General features: G+C 42.0%; 1 protein-coding gene across 1 annotated transcript; it reads left to right on the top strand.

Annotated features, from left to right (window-relative positions):
* Positions 1 to 358: 358 nt before the first annotated feature.
* On the top strand, positions 359 to 19856 carry LOC103406202 (mitochondrial adenine nucleotide transporter ADNT1-like). Its single transcript, XM_070824780.1, has 8 exons — positions 359 to 1018; positions 1405 to 1453; positions 1591 to 1754; positions 1986 to 2023; positions 17805 to 17917; positions 18091 to 18204; positions 18452 to 18796; positions 19469 to 19856. Exons 1-8 carry the CDS (start codon positions 858 to 860, stop codon positions 19550 to 19552), a joined length of 1068 nt encoding a protein of 355 aa, XP_070680881.1. The 5' UTR covers positions 359 to 857; the 3' UTR covers positions 19553 to 19856.
* The last annotated feature ends 283 nt before the right edge of the window (positions 19857 to 20139 follow it).

Genomic DNA, 20139 nt, shown 5'->3' with positions numbered 1-20139 from the left:
ATTTATAGAGTCTGATTTTAGACACTCGCCTACAAAATACCTAAATAAAACTAAAGCCTATGGCATCTATATAAAAAAGTGTATAATTTCAATACAGTCTTAATTTCTTAAACTTTGATTATGCTATTACTTTTGATTTCTCGAAACATAATGAACTTTTTACAAACAAAAAACTAATGATAGGATTTTTATAAGGAGTTGATTATAAGAAGAATAATATGATGTTTATTCTAACGCATGAACGATTAAAATCGTACAATATATTGTTTAACCTAATTATTCTCTTTTCAAAAATGTCACTAGTTTAAATAGAAATTGTGAATTGAATTGGACAAAATTCTTCCTTAAAAAAGATGAAAAAACAGAAGACAAAAACCTCATCTATTTTCTTGTGGTCGATGGACCACCCAAACCCCTCTCACCTACCACGTGTAAAGCTCTCACATCGACTCCCAACTCTTTCGTTTCCCACCAGTCACTCTACCACTCTGCTCCCTCACTCTCTCTCTCCTCTCTTCCTCTCTCTCTCTCTCTAAACGCAGACTATAAATTTCAGCAAATAAACAAACGCCGTCACCTAACACTGCGGCAGTTTATCAAAGTCCCGCTCACCTTCAGCTCCCGAAAGCCGTCACCACCCCTATACTCGCACAACGACAACACACCCACACGCAGAACGATGAACCAGAGGCTCTCTTTCCCATAAAACGACACCGTAAGGTTTCAAAATCCGTGCCGATCGATTGGCGCCGGGAAAAGTGAAGGTTCAGATCAACCGCTCCGACGGCCTAGGGTTCCGACGAGGAAGGTTGAATCGTTGTTCGCTGATTGATTGCTCTCTCGCTCTCTCTGCTCAAATGGCTTCGGAGGATGTGAAACCGAGCGAATCGGCGGTCTCGACGATCGTCAACCTGGCTGAGGAGGCGAAGATGGCGAGGGAGGGCGTGGTAAAGGCTCCGAACCTCGCGTTGCTCAGCGTCTGCAAGTCTCTCGTTGCTGGCGGAGTCGCCGGTGGAGTGTGAGTTTCTCGATTTCTCGAGCTCAAAAATTTTATCTTGTTTTCGAAGATTCGTTTGATGAAGCAATTAATGCGGCTGAATCTTTAAATTTAATCGCTTGGTTAATGCAAATGAAGAATGAGATCAAAATATTAAATCTTGCTAATCTATTGAATTGTGTTTTAGAATCTCCAATGTGTAGTATTTTGAAAGGTCATGAATTTGAAGTATTTAATCTCATGTGGTATCTGGAATTTGAATTCCATTAGACTGCAGTGATGTGAACCGAGATTGTTGTATTATCGTTGCGACAATAGTAGGATCAGATTGTGCATTGTTTATATTTCTCAATGCTATTGCCATGTTGACTGCTCTTGATTACTGAAATGTTTAATTTTCCGTCCAGGTCACGCACGGCTGTTGCTCCATTGGAACGACTGAAAATTTTGCTTCAGGTTCATTTTTTCAACTAATTGTGAACAATGTCATTCATTTGTTTATGTATGTGCCAACACACACACACACACACACACACACAATAACACGTAGAAGTAAATTTCATTCCTTTCCTGACTGGTTATCTTGTCTTCAGGTCCAGAATCCACATAACATAAAATACAATGGAACGATACAAGGCTTGAAGTATATCTGGAGAAGTGAGGGTTTCCGTGGACTATTTAAAGGGAATGGTACGAATTGTGCTCGTATTGTCCCCAACTCAGCTGTCAAGTTCTTCAGCTATGAGCAAGCTTCCAAGTATGTTTCTGACAAGATTGAAAGTTCATTTCTTTTTTGTCTTGGATTCCAGTATATTTTTAAATTTACCTTGGCCTTTTTTATCGTTCATATTTGCCCATCAATGTTGTATTATGGTCTGATATAATATTTTTTTTTTTACAACTTCTGAATGCATTACCTTATCTTGTTGCTATATTTTACATTCTCCCACCTTACCTTCTGCTGAACGATCCTTGTTAACTATGACAGGGGAATATTGTGGCTGTATCGGGATCAAACTGGCAATGGTATGTCCACACTTACCATCATTTTTTTCCCTTGATGTGTAATAGTTAGTAATCTAATGGGGCTCTGTCGGAGACTTTACATTACAGCAGGAGATTTCATTACTTATTGCATTGGGCCAGTTAGCAATTTGACTCAGGTTGGGTTGCTGTTTTAATACTTATGCTTTGTAAAATGTCTAAAAGAGGCTATCTAACATCCACATAATCACATTACTAGCCTCTTCGCATGCACTCACACTAGGCATGACTTACAAAATTGCATGAACTATAGGGGTATTAAGCTAATGAGTCATACAATGAAGCTTTGGGAGAGAGTCATTGAGCATAGATTGAGGCAAGAGACACGGGTTTCGGACAACCAATTCGGGTTCATGCCAGGGCGCTTAACCATGGAGGCAATCTATCTCTTACGAAGATTGATGGAAAGATATAGAGATGGGAAAAAGGATTTACACATTCACCTCTCCCAGACCCTGCGTAAAGCGGGAGCCTTGTGCACTGGGTACGACCTTTATAGATTTGGAAAAAGCGTATGATAGGGTCCCAAGAGACATTCTTTGGAGGATTTTAGAGAAGAAAGGAGTACGAGTAGCATATATCCAAGCTATACAGGATATGTATGAAGGAGCAAAGACTGCCGTAAGAACTCATGAAGGACAAACCGAAAGCTTTCTCATAACTGTAGGATTACATCAAGGCTCATCCTTAAGTCCTTACCTTTTTGCGTTGGTAATGGATGAGTTAACAGGACATATTCAAGATGATATTCCTTGGTGTATGCTTTTCGCAGACGATATAGTGTTGATAGATGAAACTCAGGAAGAGGTAAATGCAAAGCTTAACCTTTGGAGAGAAGTGTTGGAATCTAAAGGTCTTTGCCTAAGCCGATCAAAGACAGAATATATGGAGTGCAAGTTCAGTGCAAATGGAGGCCAAAACGAGTTGGGGGTGAGGATCGGAGATCAAGAAATACCAAAGAGCGACCGTTTTCGTTACCTAGGATCTATCTTGCAAAAGAACGGAGAATTAGATGGAGATCTCAACCATAGAATACAAGCTGGATGGATGAAGTGGAAGAGTGCATCCGGCGTGTTGTGTGACCGCCGTATGCCATGAAGCTCAAGGGAAAATTTTATAGGACGGCAATAAGGCCGGCGATGCTGTATGGCACAGAATGTTGGGCGGTGAAGCATCAACACGTACACAAAATGGGTGTAGTGGTGATGAGGATGCTTCGTTGGATGTGTGGGCACACGAGAAAGGATAAAATTAGGAATGAGGATATCCGGGGTAAAGTAGGAGTAGCCGAAATTGAAGGAAAGATGAGAGAAAATCGGTTACGGTGGTTTGGACATGTGCAAAGAAGGCCTACTGACGCTCCGATTAGAAGATGCGACTATAGGACAGAGGTTCAGGGCCGAAGGGGTAGAGGAAGACCTAGGAAAACTTTGGAAGAGACCCTAAGAAAAGACTTAGAGTACTTAGATCTAACGGAGGACATGACACAGGACAGAACACAATGGCGTTCTAAGATTCATATAGCCGATCCCACTCAGTGACTTGGATTTTCCAAGTCTCCAACCGAGAAGTTTTCCTCACTCGGGAAATTAAGGGAACACTACCTCAACCTACATGCTCTACTCACAAAGCTTCAACATACAAGCTTCAACAAAAGAAAATTCAAAGAACTTAGCGAAGAAGGCTTTGGTGTATTTAACACAATACGTTGAAATGAAGGAAAGCTTATTTATTGATATCCCCGATAAGTTACAAATATGTACATATACTTGAGTCAAAATAAACAAACAAGAGGGAGCCTTCACAAAGGTTGCTTAGGAGAAGTCTCAGCAGTCGGTAGAGCCCCAGAAAGAGAAGGCATCGGAGGGGGATCATTCGGAGCCTCAGTACTGGACAAAACCCTAGAAGGAGGAGGCATCAGAGGTTGATCATTTGGAGCTTCATTACGCGGTACAGCCCCAGAAGACGAAGGCAATAAATGCCTTTGGAACAAACCCACAAATCTCTGATGATCAAGTAAAACCTGACCATCAGATTCCTTCATCTGGTCAAGCTTCCTCTTCATGTTTGTAGCATAGTCATGTGCGAGCCGGTGCAACTGTTTATTCTCATGCTTGAGCCCTCTAATCTCCTGTTTGAGACTCATCACTTCAGCCGCCAATGATTCAACTTGGCGGGTTCGAGCAAATAGGCGTTGGGCCATATTAGACACAGAACGTGCACACTGAACACTGAGAGCCAGAGAATCCTTAACAGCCAACTCATCAGACCGTTTGGAAAGTAGTCTGTTATCTTTGGGAGTGAGAAGGTTCCTGGCCACTACCGCAGCGGTCATATCATTCTTCATCACGGAATCCCCAACGGTAAGAGGACCAGTAGGGGAGACGAAGGATGGGTGCCATATGTTGTCTGGAGAAGGCGGGGCTGCCTCTTCAACAAGGTTCAAGTCAAAACGACGGTCGGAGGGGCCAGACATTTTCAAAGGTGTTGAAGAGAGAAGAGGTCGGACAAATCAAGATCTTAGAAGTGCAAGAATGGAGCTTCTACTGGTGGATATTCAAGTGTGCTTTGGAACTTAATGTCAGCCCCTATAAAAATCTGCACTCGACGAAGCTTCAGAAATCGAAGAGGCGCCTGCTCAGAAATCGAAGAGGCGTTTGCTCTCTCAAAAGCTGGGTTGCTCAGAGACCACGAGGGTCGATCTCAGAAATCGAAGAGGCGTTTGCTTTCTCAAAAGCCGGGCTGCTCAAAGACCACGAAGGCCGATCTCAGAAATCGAAAAGGCTTGCTTTCTCAAAAGCTGGGCTGCTAAGAGACCACGAGGGTCGATCTCAGAAATCGAAGAGGCACCTACTTTTCCAGCCTTGTCAGCACTTGTCACACGCACACTCAGCTTTGCGGAAATTATGGGCATTCTGTCGAAGATTTCTGGCGAAGTAGAAAGCACATGAATCGTACTGTTCAATCACCCACTTCCCACACGCAACAGTAACTCATGGGTACCACAGATAACTTTGCCAAAGTTCTCTGACAAAGTTGAGACACGTGAAGCTTGCAGCTCCCGCTACATCGCTCTGACCAAGAAGGGTAAAAGAATTGCAAAGAAACAACACTAACAAAGTTTAGACACATAAATTTTGAAGGTCTACCTACCATATTATTACCCACAAGGGTAAAGGAACAGTACCACTGCTGGATAATTGGAAAGTCCCGGTGTGTCAACCTCTGTGTTTCGTGGCAAGGTAGACTAGCAAACATGCCCAACCTTTACTCACATTCGAGAAAACACTCCCAACAGGATTGCTTGCTCCAAAATCGAAGAGGCACCGCCCTCCGAATCTCGAGAGCCAGACTCCCAACATGATTACTTTCTCAAAAATCGAAGAGAGGGTAAAGGAACAGTACCACTGCTGGATAATTGGAAAGTCCCTGTGTGTCAACCTTTGTGCTTCGTGGCAAGGTAGACTAGCAAACATGCCCAACCTTTACTCACATTCGAGAAAACACTCCCAACAAGATTGCTTGCTCCAAAATCGAAGAGGCACCGCCCTCCGAATCTCGAGAGCCAGACTCCCAACATGATTACTTTCTCAAAAATCGAAGAGAGGGTAAAGGAACAGTACCACTGCTGGATAATTGGAAAGTCCCTGTGTGTCAACCTCTGTGCTTCGTGGCAAGGTAGACTAGCAAACATGCCCAACCTTTACTCACATTCGAGAAAACACTCCCAACAAGATTGCTTGCTCCAAAATCGAAGAGGCACCGCCCTCCGAATCTCGAGAGCCAGACTCCCAACATGGTTACTTTCTCAAAAATCGAAGAGACACCGCTCTCCGAATCTCGAGAGCCAGACCCCCAGCAGGATTGCTTTCTCAAAAATCGAAGAGGCATCGTTCTCCGAATCTCGAGAGCCAGATCCCCGACAGGATTGCTTGTTCGAAAACCGAAGAGGCACCACTTTCCCAACTTCAAGAGCTGGATCTCCTTGGATAAAGCTTGTCTGTAATCTTCACACGCAACATCAGCTTTCCAGATACCACAGACCACTTTTTCAAAGTGCTCTGACAGAGTTAAAACATGTGAAGCTGGCAGCTCCCACTACCGTGCTATGACCAAGCAGGGTAAAAGAATAGCATTATTACTTGATGTTAGGGAGACTCCTATATATGTCGACCTCCATCCCTAACGGACAGGCAGATCTGCAAAAATGCTCAACCCTTTCTCTTATCTGAGAGGGCACTCCCAACGAAGCTTTTCGAAATATTCAGCTTTCTTTCCCCCTGATAATACCTCTGTAAACAAGCTATACTAGAGCAAGAATATCTCATATCATCAGGGTTAAAAGCAAGAGTATCCCATATCATGCTTTTTCCCTGTCTTTTCCTTTGGCCTTGTTCTTACCTGCAAGACAAGGAGAAAGAGAGCAATCAGTCAGCACTTGGAATCAAGCTTCCGGCCAGGAACTGACTGCCTAGAACCCCTTACCTGATTACTTACCTGTCATTGCTCTCGAGTACTCATCTTCAACATCTTATGTTTCCAGGGAAGATACCGCATTTGCCTGAGGAACAGATAGGGCAAGTGAGAAGGATACAAGGAAGCATGTGGAGACAAGCGTAACAGCACACGTGCCGATACATCCACTACTCTGTCAAAAGCAAAAGTATCCCATATCAGCAGGGTCGAACGTACTCTAGATTTGATGGACTTGTTTTGACCCTCAAATTCTTCAGTCGGCCTTATACTCTGGAGGAAACCAGAAAACCCTCCAGCCCGGTTCAAGAATAAGCCTGTGGAAAGTTACTTCTTCAAAAGCAAAAGTATCCCATATCATCTCTTCTCAATTTTCTTCTCTTTATCCTTCATGCTGCCTGCAAGATAGGGAGAATGTGAACAATCAGCCGGAGCTCTGATTGCTTACCTTGTCTGTCACCTCTTTCAGCAGATCCCCTAGCCCGGCGACTTGGGGGACTCCTACTACATGGTTTGTATCGCGCTTGACCAAGCCTGAAACTACAAGTAAGCTTCAAGTGAAATTGATACATTACCTTGTGCATCTCCACCAGTTACAGATACCACCCCTGGATGGAGGAAGAGTACTTCCAGAGAAGATGCCACATCTACCTATGAGACAGATAAGACAAGTCAAGACGATACCACACTCCGGTACTTAGAAGTTTCGTGGTTACGAGATCATTCTCCCACAATATTTCCTAATGTCATTTGTACTAAATCATTCACTTGTACTCACTAAAGGAGAGCTTGAACCTATGTACTTGTGTAAACCCTTCACAAGTAATGAGAACTCCTCTATTCCGTGGACGTAGCCAATCTGGGTGAACCACGTACATCTTGTGTTTGCTTTCCTATCTCTATCCATTTATATACTTATCCACACTAATGACCGGAGCAATCTAGCGAAGATCACAAAAAGTGACCGTTTTCGCTACCTAGGATCTATCTTGCAAGAGAACGGAGAATTAGATGGAGATCTCAACCATAGAATACAAGCTGGATGGATGAAGTGTAAGAGTGCATCCGGCGTGTTGTGTGACCGTCGTAGGCCACTGAAGCTTAAGGGAAAATTTTATAGGACGGCAATAAGGCCAGCGATGTTGTATGGCACAGAATGTTGGGCGGTGAAGCATCAACACGTACACAAAATGGGTGTAGCGGAGATGAGGATGCTTCGTGGGATGTATGGGCACACGAGAAAGGATAAGATTGGGAATGAGGATATCCGAGGTAAAGTAGGAGTAGCCAAAATTGAAGGAAATATGAGAGAAAATCGGTTCCGGTGGTTTGGACATGTGCAAAGAAGGCTTACTGACGCTCCGGTTCGAAAATGTGACTACGGGACAGAGGTTCAGGGCCGAAGGGGTAGAGGAAGACCTAGGAAAACTTTGGAAGAGACCCTAAGAAAAGACTTGAGTACTTGGATCTAACGGAGGACATGACACAAAACCGAGCGCAATGGCGTTCTAGGATTCATATAGCCGACCCCACTTAGTGGGAAAAGGCTTTGTTGTTGTTGTTGTTGTATGCTAGGTGGTTGTTTAGACATTTTTATTTGATTGGTTTTCCACTTTGTGCATAGCAAAACTATCTTGGCAAATAAAAATACTGAAAAGAAAATATAGATTTGTAAGTCGCCCGAGGGAAAGGCGTCACACAAGCTACGTGCAACTAACAATTTTTTAGTGTTTCATAACTAGTACGCTGTTATTGAAGCTCATACCATAGAGCTTGCTAGATACCTTTGTATGGTCACAGCTACTGTAACATTTTCTACAAATTCACGCACCATTTATTTTCAAGATTTTTTCACAACGAGCACTTTGGTGCCTATCTACAAGAATAAGGGCGACGTACAAAATTGCATGAACTATAGGGGTATTAAGCTAATGAGTCATACAATGAAGCTCTGGGAGAGAGTCATTGAGCATAGATTGAGGCAAGAGACACGGGTTTCGGACAACCAATTCGGGTTCATGCCAGGGCGCTCAACCATGGAGGCAATCTATCTCTTACGAAGATTGATGGAAAGATATAGAGATGGGAAAAAGGATTTACACATGGTCTTTATAGATTTGGAAAAAGCGTATGATAGGGTCCCAAGAGACATTCTTTGGAGGATTTTAGAGAAGAAAGGAGTACGAGTAGCATATATCCAAGCTATAAAGGATATGTATGAAGGAGCAAAGACCGCCGTAAGAACTCATGAAGGACAAACCGAAAGCTTTCCCATAACTGTAGGATTACATCAAGGCTCATCCTTAAGTCCTTACCTTTTTGCGTTGGTAATGGATGAGTTAACATGACGTATTCAAGATGATATTCCTTGGTGTATGCTTTTCGCAGACGATATAGTGTTGATAGATGAAACTCAGGAAGGGGTAAATGCAAAGCTTAACCTTTGGAGAGAAGTGTTGGAATCTAAAGGTCTTCGCCTCAGCCGATCAAAGACAGAATATATGGAGTGCAAGTTCAGTGCAAATGGAGGCCAAAACGAGTTAGGGGTGAGGATCGGAGATCAAGAAATACCAAAGAGCGACCGTTTTCGTTACCTAGGATCTATCTTGCAAAAGAACGGAGAATTAGATGGAGATCTCAACCATAGAATACAAGCTGGATGGATGAAGTGGAAGAGTGCATCCGGTGTGTTGTGTGACCGCCGTATGCCACTGAAGCTCAAGGGAAAATTTTATAGGACGGCAATAAGGCCGGCAATGCTGTATGGCACAGAATGTTGGGCGGTGAAACATCAACACGTACACAAAATGGGTGTAGCGGAGATGAGGATGCTTCGTTGGATGTGTGGGCACACGAGAAAGGATAAGATTAGGAATGAGGATATCCGGGGTAAAGTAGGAGTAGCCGAAATTGAAGGAAAGATGAGAGAAAATCGGTTACGGTGGTTTGGACATGTGCAAAGAAGGCCTACTGACGCTTCGATTAGAAGATGCGACTATGGGACAGAGGTTCAGGGCCGAAGGGGTAGAGGAAGACCTAGGAAAACTTTGGAAGAGACTCTAAGAAAAGACTTAGCGTACTTGGATCTAACGAAGGACATGACACAGGATCGAGCACAATGGCGTTCTAAGATTCATATAGCCGATCCCACTCAGTGACTTGGATTTTCCAAGTCTCCAACCAAGAAGTTTTCCTCACTCGGGAAATTAAGGGAACACTACCCCAACCTACATGCTCCACTCAGAAAGCTTCAACATACAAGCTTCAACAAAAGAAAATTCAAAGAACTTAGCGAAGAAGGCTTTGGTGTATTTAACACAATACGTTGAAATGAAGGAAAGCTTATTTATTGATATCCCCGATAAGCTACAAATATGTACATATACAGGAGTCAAAATAAACACACAAGAGGGAGCCTTCACAAAGGTTGCTTAGGAGAAGTCTCAGCAGTCGGTAGAGCCCCAGAAAGAGAAGGCACCGGAGGGGGATCATTTGGAGCCTCAGTACTGGACATAACCCTAGAAGGAGGAGGCATCAGAGGTTGATCATTTGGAGCTTCATTACGCGGTACAGCCCCAGAAGACGAAGGCAATAAATGCCTTTGGAACAAACCCACAAATCTCTGATGATCAAGTAAAACCTGACCATCAGTTTCCTTCATCTGGTCAAGCTTCCTCTTCATGTTTGTAGCATAGTCATGTGCGAGCCGGTGCAACTGTTTATTCTCATGCTTGAGCCCTCTAATCTCCTGTTTGAGACTCATCACTTCAGCCGCCAATGATTCAACTTGGCGGGTTCGAGCAAATAGGCGTTGTGCCATATTAGACACAGAACCTGCACACTGAACACTGAGAGCCAGCGAATCCTTAACAGCTAACTCATCAGACCGTTTGGAAAGTAGTCTGTTATCTTTGGGAGTGAGAAGGTTCCTGGCCACCACCGCAGCGGTCATATCATTCTTCATCACGGAATCCCCAACGGTAAGAGGACCAGTTGGGGAGACGAAGGATGGGCGCCATATGTTGTCTGGAGAAGGCGGGGCTGCCTCTTCAACAAGGTTCAAGTCAAAACGACGGTCGGAGGGGCCAGACATTTTCAAAGGTGTTGAAGAGAGAAGAGGTCGGACAAATCAAGATCTTAGAAGTGCAAGAATGAAGCTTCTACTGGTGGAGATTCAAGTGTGCTTTGGAACTTAATGCCAGCCCCTATAAAAATCTGCACTCGACGGAGCTTCAGAAATCAAAGAGGCGCCTGCTCAGAAATCGAAGAGGCGTTTGCTTTCTCAAAAGTTGGGCTGCTTAGAGATCACGAGGGTTGATCTCAGAAATCGAAGAGCCGTTTGCTTTCTCAAAAGTTGGGCTGCTCAAAGACCACGAAGGCCGATCTCAGAAATCGAAGAGGCGCTCGCTTTCTCAAAAGCTGGGCTCCCTAGAGACCACGAGGGCCGATCTCAGAAATCGAAGAGGCACCTACTTTTCCAGCCTTGTCAGCACCTGTCACACGCACACTCAGCTTTGCGGAAATTATGGGCATTCTGTCAAAGACTTCTGGGGAAGTAGAAAACACATGAATCTTACTGTTCAATCACCCACTTCCCACACGCAACAATAGCTCATGGGTACCACAGATAACTTTGCCAAAGTTCTCTGCCAAAGTTGAGCACGTGAAGCTTGCAGCTCCCACTACATCGCTCTGACCAAGAAGGGTAAAAGAATAGCAAAGAAACAGCACTAACAAAGTTTAGACCCATAAATTTTGAAGGTCTAGCTACCATATTATTACCCACAAGGGTAAAGGAACAATACCACTGCTGGATAATTGGAAAGTCCATGTATGTCAACCTCTGTGCTTCGTGGCAAGGTAGACTAGCAAACATGCCCAACCTTTACTCACATTCGAGAAAACACTCCCAATAAGATTGCTTGCTCCAAAATCGAAGAGGCACCGTCCTCCGAATCTAAAGAGCCAGACTCCCAACATGACTACTTTCTTAAAAATCGAAGAGAGGGTAAAGGAACAGTACCATTGCTGGATAATTGGAAAGTCCCTGTGTGTCAACCTCTGTGCTTTGTGGCAAGGTAGACTAGCAAACATGCCCAACCTTTACTCACATTCGAGAAAACACTCCCAACAAGATTGCTTGCTCCAAAATCGAAGAGGCACCGCCCTCCGAATCTCGAGAGCCACTCTCCCAACATGATTACTTTCTCAAAAATCGAAGAGACACTGCTCCCCGAATCTCGAGAGCCAGACCCCCAACATGATTGCTTTCTCAAAAATCGGTGAGGCACCGTTCTCCGAATCAATCGAAGAGGCGCTCGCTTTCTCAAAAGCTGGGCTGCTCAGAGACCACGAGGGCCGATCTCAGAAATCAAAGAGGCACCTACTTTTCTAGCCTTGTCAGCACCTGTCACACGCACACTCAGCTTTGCAGAAATTATGGGCATTCTGTCGAAGACTTCTGGTGAAGGAGAAAGCACATGAATCTTACTGTTCAATCACCCACTTCCCACACGCAACAATAACTCATGGGTACCACAGATCACTTTGCCAAAGTTCTCTGCCAAAGTTGAGCACGTGAAGCTTGCAGCTCCCACTACATCGCTCTGACCAAGAAAGGTAAAAGAATAGCAAAGAAACAGCACTAACAAAGTTTAGACACATAAATTTTGAAGGTCTAGCTACCATATTATTACCCACAAGGGTAAAGGAACAGTACCACTGCTGGATAATTGGAAAGTCCCTGTGTGTCAACCTCTGTGCTTCGTGGCAAGGTAGACTAGCAAACATGCCCAAACTTTACTCACATTCGAGAAAACAGTCCCAACAAGATTGCTTGCTCCAAAATCGAAGAGGCACCGTCCTCCGAATCTCGAGAGCCAGACTCCCAACATGACTACTTTCTCAAAATCGAAGAGAGGGTAAAGGAACAGTACCATTGCTGGATAATTGGAAAGTCCCTATGTGTCAACCTTTGTGCTTCGTGGCAAGGTAGACTAGCAAACATGTCCAACCTTTACTCACATTCGAGACAACACTCCCAACAAGATTGCTTGCTCCAAAATCGAAGAGGCACCGCCCTCCGAATCTCGAGAGCCAGACTCCCAACATGATTACTTCCTCAAAAATCGAAGAGACACTGCTCTCCGAATCTCGAGAGTCAGACCCCCAACATGATTGCTTTCTCAAAAATCGAAGAGGCATCGTTCTCCGAATCTCGAGAGCCAGATACCACAGACCACTTTTTCAAAGTGCTCTGACAGAGTTAAAACATGTGAAACTGGCAGCTCCCACTACCGTGCTATGACCAAGCAGGGTAAAGGAATAGCATTACTACTTGTTGTTAGGGAGACTCCTATATATGTCGACCTCCATCCCCAACGGACAGGCAGACCTGCAAAAATGCTCAACCCTTCATCATATCTGATAGGGCACTCCCAACAAAGCCTTTCGAAATATTCAGCTTTCTTTCCCCCCGATAATACCTCTGCAAACAAGCTATACTAGAGCAAGAATATCTCATATCATCAGGGTTAAAAGCAAGAGTATCCCATATCATGCTTTTTCCCTGTTTTTTCTTTTGGCCTTGTTTTTACCGGCAAGACAAGGAGAAAGAGAGCAATCAGTCAGCACTTGGAATCAAGCTTCCAGCCAGGAACTGACTGCCTGGAACCCCTTACCTGATTACTTACCTGGCATTGCTCTCGAGTACTCATCTTCAACATCTTATGTTTCCAGGGAAGATTCCGCATCTGCTTGAGGAACAGATAGGGCAAGTGCGAAGGATACAAGGAAGCATGTGGAGACAAGCGTAACAGCACACGTGCCGATACATCCATTACTCTGTCAAAAGCAAAAGTATCCCATATCAGCAGGGTGGAACGTACTCTAGATTTGATGGACTTGTTTTGACCCTCAAATTCTTCAGTCGGCCTTATACTTTGGAGGAAACCAGAAAACCCTCCAGCTCAGTTCAAGAATAAGCCTGTGGAAAGTTACTTCTTCAAAAGCAAAAGTATCTCATATCATCTCTTCTCATTTTTCTTCTCTTTATCCTTCATGCTGCTGCAAGATGGGGAGAAGGTGAACAATCAGTCGGAGCTCTGATTGCTTACCTTGTCTGTCACCTCTTTCAGCAGACCCCCTAGCCCGGCGACTTGGGGGACTCCTACTACATGGTTTGTATCGCGCTTGACCAAGCCTGAAACTACAAGTAAGCTTCAAGTGAAATTGATACATTACCTTGTGCATCTCCACCAGTTAAAGATACCACCCCTGGATGGAGGAAGAGTACTTCCAGAGAAGATGCCACATCTACCTATGAGACAGATAAGGCAAGTCAAGACGACACCACACTCCGATACTTAGAAGTATCGTGATTACGAGATCATTCTCCCACAATATTTCCTAATGTCATTTGTACTAAATCATTCACTCGTACTCACTAAAGGAGAGCTTGAACCTATGTACTTGTGTAAACCCTTCACAATTAATGAGAACTCTTCTATTCCGTGGACGTAGCCAATCTGGGTGAACCACGTACATCTTGTGTTTGCTTTCCTATCTCTATCCATTTATATACTTATCCACACTAATGACCGGAGCAATCTAGCGAAGATCACAAAAAGCGACCGTTTTCGTTACCTATGATCTATCTTGCAAGAGAACGGAGAATTAGATGGAGATCTCAACCATAGAATACGAGCTGGATGGAAAGAGTGCATCCGGCGTGTTGTGTGACCGTCGTAGGCCACTGAAGCTCAAGGGAAAATTTTATAGGACGGCAATAAGGCCAGCGATGTTGTATGGCAGAGAATGTTGGGTGGTGAAGCATCAACACGTACACAAAATGGGTGTAGCGGAGATGAGGATGCTTCGTGGGATGTGTGGGCACACGAGAAAGGATAAGATTGGGAATGAGGATATCCGAGGTACAGTAGGAGTAGCCGAAATTGTAGGAAAGATGAGAGAAAATCGGCTCTGGTGATTTGGACATGTGCAAAGAAGGCCGACTGACGCTCCGGTTCGAAGATGTGACTACGGGACAGAGGTTCAGGGCCGAAGGGGTAGAGGAAGACCTAGGAAAACTTTGGAAGAGACTCTAAGAAAAGACTTAGAGTACTTGGATCTAACGGAGGACATGACACAAAACCGAGCGCAATGGCGTTCTAGGATTCATATAGCCGACCCCACTTAGTGGGAAAAGGCTTTGTTGTTGTTGTTGTTGTTGTTGTTGTTATGGTTTCTATAATTATGTTTCAAGGCATAACAAATGTATTGGTTAGTTGACAGTAGATATTGTTCTATATTAGCCTTCATTCTCTTTTGTAAAAAAAAAAAAAATGAGCCTTCATTCTTGTACTCACCCTCTTGGGTGCTTGACTGCTTATCAAAATTGCAAAAGTACACTAAAAAAGCATGTACCGCAGTATACAAATGTTGTAAATTCATAAAATAGTACAAATTAAAACAGTTAAATTTTTTTATATAAACAATTTTATGATATTAATGTACTTTGTGCTTTCGATTACAGTTCTTTGCTTTGGCCCTTCCCAATTCAACAAACACCTCCAACTATTTTGTGACTTTGATAGATCAACAAATCTTCCATCCTAAGAAGTCTTTGATTCTTCTCCCTTCTAGTATCTATATGCAAAATATCATGTTGAAGACAACTGTCAACTTAATCTTTCAATTGCATCACTTCAAATACTGAAACTAAATGAAAATATGAGCATAAAAAAATGCATTACTCCATAAACCTATGATATAAAGAAATTAAATTTAATAAAAAAACCCCTCACTGTAGAATCACATGGCTCATCACCACATGAATGTTTTTCCCCTCGGTTCCTATTTATAAAATGTCTCTTGAAAAAAGAAAAATAATATGAGAAACGAAAGCAAATTCATAGTTTTGACAATATAAAATAGATTAAGAAAATTGAGTGCATAAGTTATAAATAAAATGTTAAAAAAAAAAAATAGAACGTCATTTTTCATACTAACTAATATACAGTAAAATGATGTCAATCAAAATATATGAAGCCACTAAATAAACACATAAATCTTATTCAATACCTGTCAACCACTGAATGAAGGCAAATTCAACACGCATAGAGCATTGGGTTTCCTCTGCTTTTTCTTGCTAAAAATTAATCACCAGTGTCACAATGTTGGGATGAGAGAGTGCAACTCTTTGTGGAAAACAGTAACAAAGGCATCAATGTGATTAAATGCATTACTGAAATGCATATATACAACATTGAAGAGAAAAAATAAACATTAACAGTCAAACGACAAACACAACTTTAGAGAACGTATATATCAAAATGAAAATAGAAACATGTGCAAATAAGAAAACCAAAGAGGAAGCAAGAAGCAACTTAAAATAATAAATCTACAACCATCTGAATTCATCATCCATCATCCCAAATTGCACAATTTGGACAAAGATTGAAATTGTAGCCCACACAATTGGTACCTAGTGCCCTCACCCTCCAATCTTTAAATATAATGAAACTGGCATGACTGGTTGCTTTCCGCAGGTTAGAGAAATTCAAACGGGTTGCTCTTTTCACTTTAAAATAATAAAAGTGGTACCTCAAACGGAGTGCCTCACAGTCCTCACTCCTGTACAAAACAAAAGCAATGACATATCAATGTAATTAAACCCATACAACACCAATTGCAAACTCTATACCTTGGCCGGGAGTGCACCAGCCTTTGATTCCCAGAATGAATTTTTTTCTGTTGATGAAGCAGTAAGTAGAACTACGATAGAAGAGAGAAACACAGTCATATTTGCAGGTCGGTTCTAGGAGAGTGAAGCACTAGAAATATTTGAGAGTAATTTGTTGTGAGAAATTTTAAGATTGAAGACAGTTTTGGAGGTATTTTGGAGAGGGGATAACTGCTAGGAGAGAATCATGGAGTGTAGTGACGTACTTTTATGCGCAAACGGAAGCGAATTATAACAAAGTACCAAATATCAACGTCGTAGGTGAAAGCTAAAACAAACAATCTCAAACTAGCACAAGAGATTTATGTGGTTCAGCGTAAAGCCTACTTCACGGGCAAAGCACGGCAAGGAATTTCACTAAACAAACGGAGATTACAAAAGAGTGTTTAAACTCTCACAACCCAAATCCCACAAATTACAAACCCTAAACCAAACGAGTAGAGAACTCAAACAAACGGAGAAGATTCTTCCAAATTGCTCTCTAACTCACAAACTCACAAATTGACTCTCACCAAATTGCCACACGAATGAGCCACACAAAATACACTAACCCTAAGGTCCTATTTATAGTGCATAGGACTTAGGTTACAATAAGAATCGTAATAGGAAGTAAATCCAAATCCTAATCAAGTAGGTAATTAACAAAAATCTCTCCATCAAGGAAACCAACTAAGAAGTCAAAATCCAAACCCAAATAGGACACCAAAACCAAATAGGTAACACAAATCTAATTCTTTGCATCATCCTAATTTTGAGCCGTAAAAACACAACATGTAGAAGTTTTGTGACCGTTTTAAACACTGTTCTAAAAATCGGCGCTAGGCGGCTGACCACCACCTTGATTAATGCCTAGACATTTGAAAATTAAGAAAGGACGCCTAGACCTGCTAAGACGACATCCTAAACCTCCTAGGCACCCGCCTAGGTCGCGATTCATTTAAACATAAAATAGATAACTTTTATTTTGCATTTTATTTTTTTCAATAAATTGTAAGATTGTTGCATACTTAAATGAACACACATTATATCATTGTTTCCCATGTTGTCATTATGTTCCAGCACTTCATAATATATATGTCATTCTATTTTATAGTTTATGATGAAATTATATATATTTAAAGTATATGTAGACACTTATTTACATGAAATATAATAGATTTACTTAAATCAGCCTAGTCCGCCTGGGCGCCTGCCTAGCCGCCTAGGTGCTAGGCCCCAACCTGCTACCTGACTAGAGCCTAGCGTCTTTAAGAACCTTGGTTTTAAATATCCTCAACGTCCTTTTTTTACCATTTTGTCCCCACTTTTTTATTTAATTTTTTTATCACTTGTAAACAAAGGGATTTTTGGGTTTATTCAAAAATTTAACCCTAAGGCCTTCTGCCTTAATAATATAGATAAACCAACAAAGAAACTATAATACTGCTATGATGTTACCATTTGGAAAATGACATGATCTTTATAGTTCCTTGGAACACATAGAGAGGCAGTTAGAAATCAATGGATAATGTAGGTGATCTAAATCTCTTTTTCTTTCAATATCTGCAGAAGATGCTCAGCTCACTCCAATCCTACGTCTTGGAGCTGGAGCATGTGCTGGAATTATTGCTATGTCTGCAACTTACCCAATGGACATGGTACGAGGACGGATAACTGTACAGGTACTAATTTTGGTCCCTGTTTTTTCTTTGTTTCATAGAATGAATATTTTAAAGTCCTTTTTATTTTCCAGTCATAGCAGTCATCAGTCTTAATGATTGAAATTGCAAGAGAATGTTTAATTTCTATCAACGTTTGCAGTTATTAATATGTTTTGTTGATCTTAATTTTGTAGACAGAGAATTCTCCCTTTCAGTACAGGGGAATGTTCCATGCCCTATCGACTGTGCTCCGGGAGGAGGGCCCACGGGCTTTGTACAAGGGCTGGCTTCCTTCTGTTATTGGAGTAGTAAGTTACTTTTGCTAAAAAAGGTGTTTTTGCATATCCATTACTACTCTACCAACCTTTTGATATAAGTTCGAAATTAAAAAGAAATAAAGTTTGCTGATTTAGCAATAGATGGTCGTTTTAGGATCTAACTCTGATGATTTATCAATGTGGAAAACTACTTTTTGCTCCTTTTGTTGTTCCTCTGAAGTCAGATTGCACGATTTACCTTTTTTGTTAACCTTGCTTCGTCAAATTTTGTTTGCAGGTTCCATATGTTGGTCTCAACTTTGCTGTGTATGAATCCCTAAAGGATTGGTTAATCAAAAGTAGGCCATTTGGACTTGTTCAAGATACAGATTTGAGCGTGACAACAAGGTTGGCATGCGGGGCTGCTGCTGGAACTGTTGGGCAAACTGTTGCTTACCCTCTTGATGTTATTCGTCGAAGGATGCAGATGGGGGGATGGAGCCATGCTGCTTCTGTTGTCAGTGGTGATGGGATAAGCAAGGCCCCACTTGAGTATACTGGCATGATTGACGCATTTAGGAAAACTGTTCGTCATGAGGGCTTTGGTGCATTGTACAAGGGTTTGGTTCCCAACTCTGTTAAGGTCAGTCTTAATCTTTTGTTCTTTTATTTGTTTTCGGACAATTGTAGGTTGACTAGTTATCAGTTTTTAAGAACAATTTTGTCAGGGTGGGCAAATGGCCTAACTAGATGCATCTTATAAATGAATAGGGTGGCTGACTGCTTGGTAACATACTAACATGGTTGTGGAAAATTGGACTATCAAAAAAGGTGTCACTAGGATTAACAAGAAAAGGGTTTAGAACTTAAGTCCTGCGAATTCTTACGGTTTAATTCTTACGTGGCTTCCAGGCTATGGGTCACGGCCTGCTGTGTATGGGTACCACATGTCAAGAGGGTTTTCAACCGTTAGTATCCACTATGAATACTAATCCTGAATGGTTATAGAAGAGTAAATGAAAGTTTTATGTTCCATGAAACTCTTAACCCCCAGGAAACATTTTTATTAGTCAACGTCTGTTTAAACTATCATATTATAGTTAAAAAGAAGTACTTGTAGGGGCTACATTCAATTTGTACCACCTCCATTTACATCCCTAGGTGTGCTTTAATGTGTGCATGGATTTTTTCCGTTTCAGTAATTTTTTTTATACAAAGATGAAGATGTATTGATCTGCTGACGAGTTGTTATTTGTTATTAATATTTTACACACTTCTTTGCCAACATAATAGTTCTCTCTGCTCCAATTATCAGGTAGTCCCATCCATTGCGCTTGCATTTGTGACGTACGAGATGGTGAAGGACGTTTTAGGAGTCGAGATCAGGATATCGGACTGATATTGCGGGAGGTCCATGATATTTGTATGTGCTCGTGCTATTTTTGTAGGCCGGGGAATAGAGGTCTGGCAAACTAGGGGTAATTTGATTCCTTTTTCATTCTGAAGTTAGAAGCGAGTCTGAGCTTGTGTTCATAAATTGCTTCCCCTTGTTTTTGCATTTTTTCTGTTCCTTATGAACACAATGTAGCTTTGAGCTTCCCATTCATATGAAGTGCCAATAAGTGTTTTGACAATGTAAAACATGCATCTGCATGCCTTCCATAAGCGCTGATAAAGCATTATCTACATGCCGTTATATGTTACTGATTCGATTCTCTCTTCATCACCACCCATTCCCCCTTGCCATGTCTCCTATTACTTTGGTAGACTAGCTACTTGACATTTGGTAGATATTTTGAATAATTCATGGTTCCTGGTCATTCAACTTGCACGTGAGATGCGCTATGAATGATTTCAGAATCTCTTTGTTGTCATACTTGGAGATTGCAAAGATCTGCATCTGAACTATTTTTTTTCCGGTGATGGTTTAGCGTAGCTAATTTTGTACTTTTAAGACTGGAGATTGCAAAGGACTGGATTTGTTTT

The sequence above is a fragment of the Malus domestica genome, chromosome 07, assembly GCF_042453785.1.
Source record: "Malus domestica chromosome 07, GDT2T_hap1".
Taxonomy (NCBI): Eukaryota; Viridiplantae; Streptophyta; class Magnoliopsida; order Rosales; family Rosaceae; genus Malus; species Malus domestica.
The sequence above is the reverse complement of the archived record's forward strand: the minus strand, read 5'-3'. Positions and strand labels throughout refer to the sequence as shown.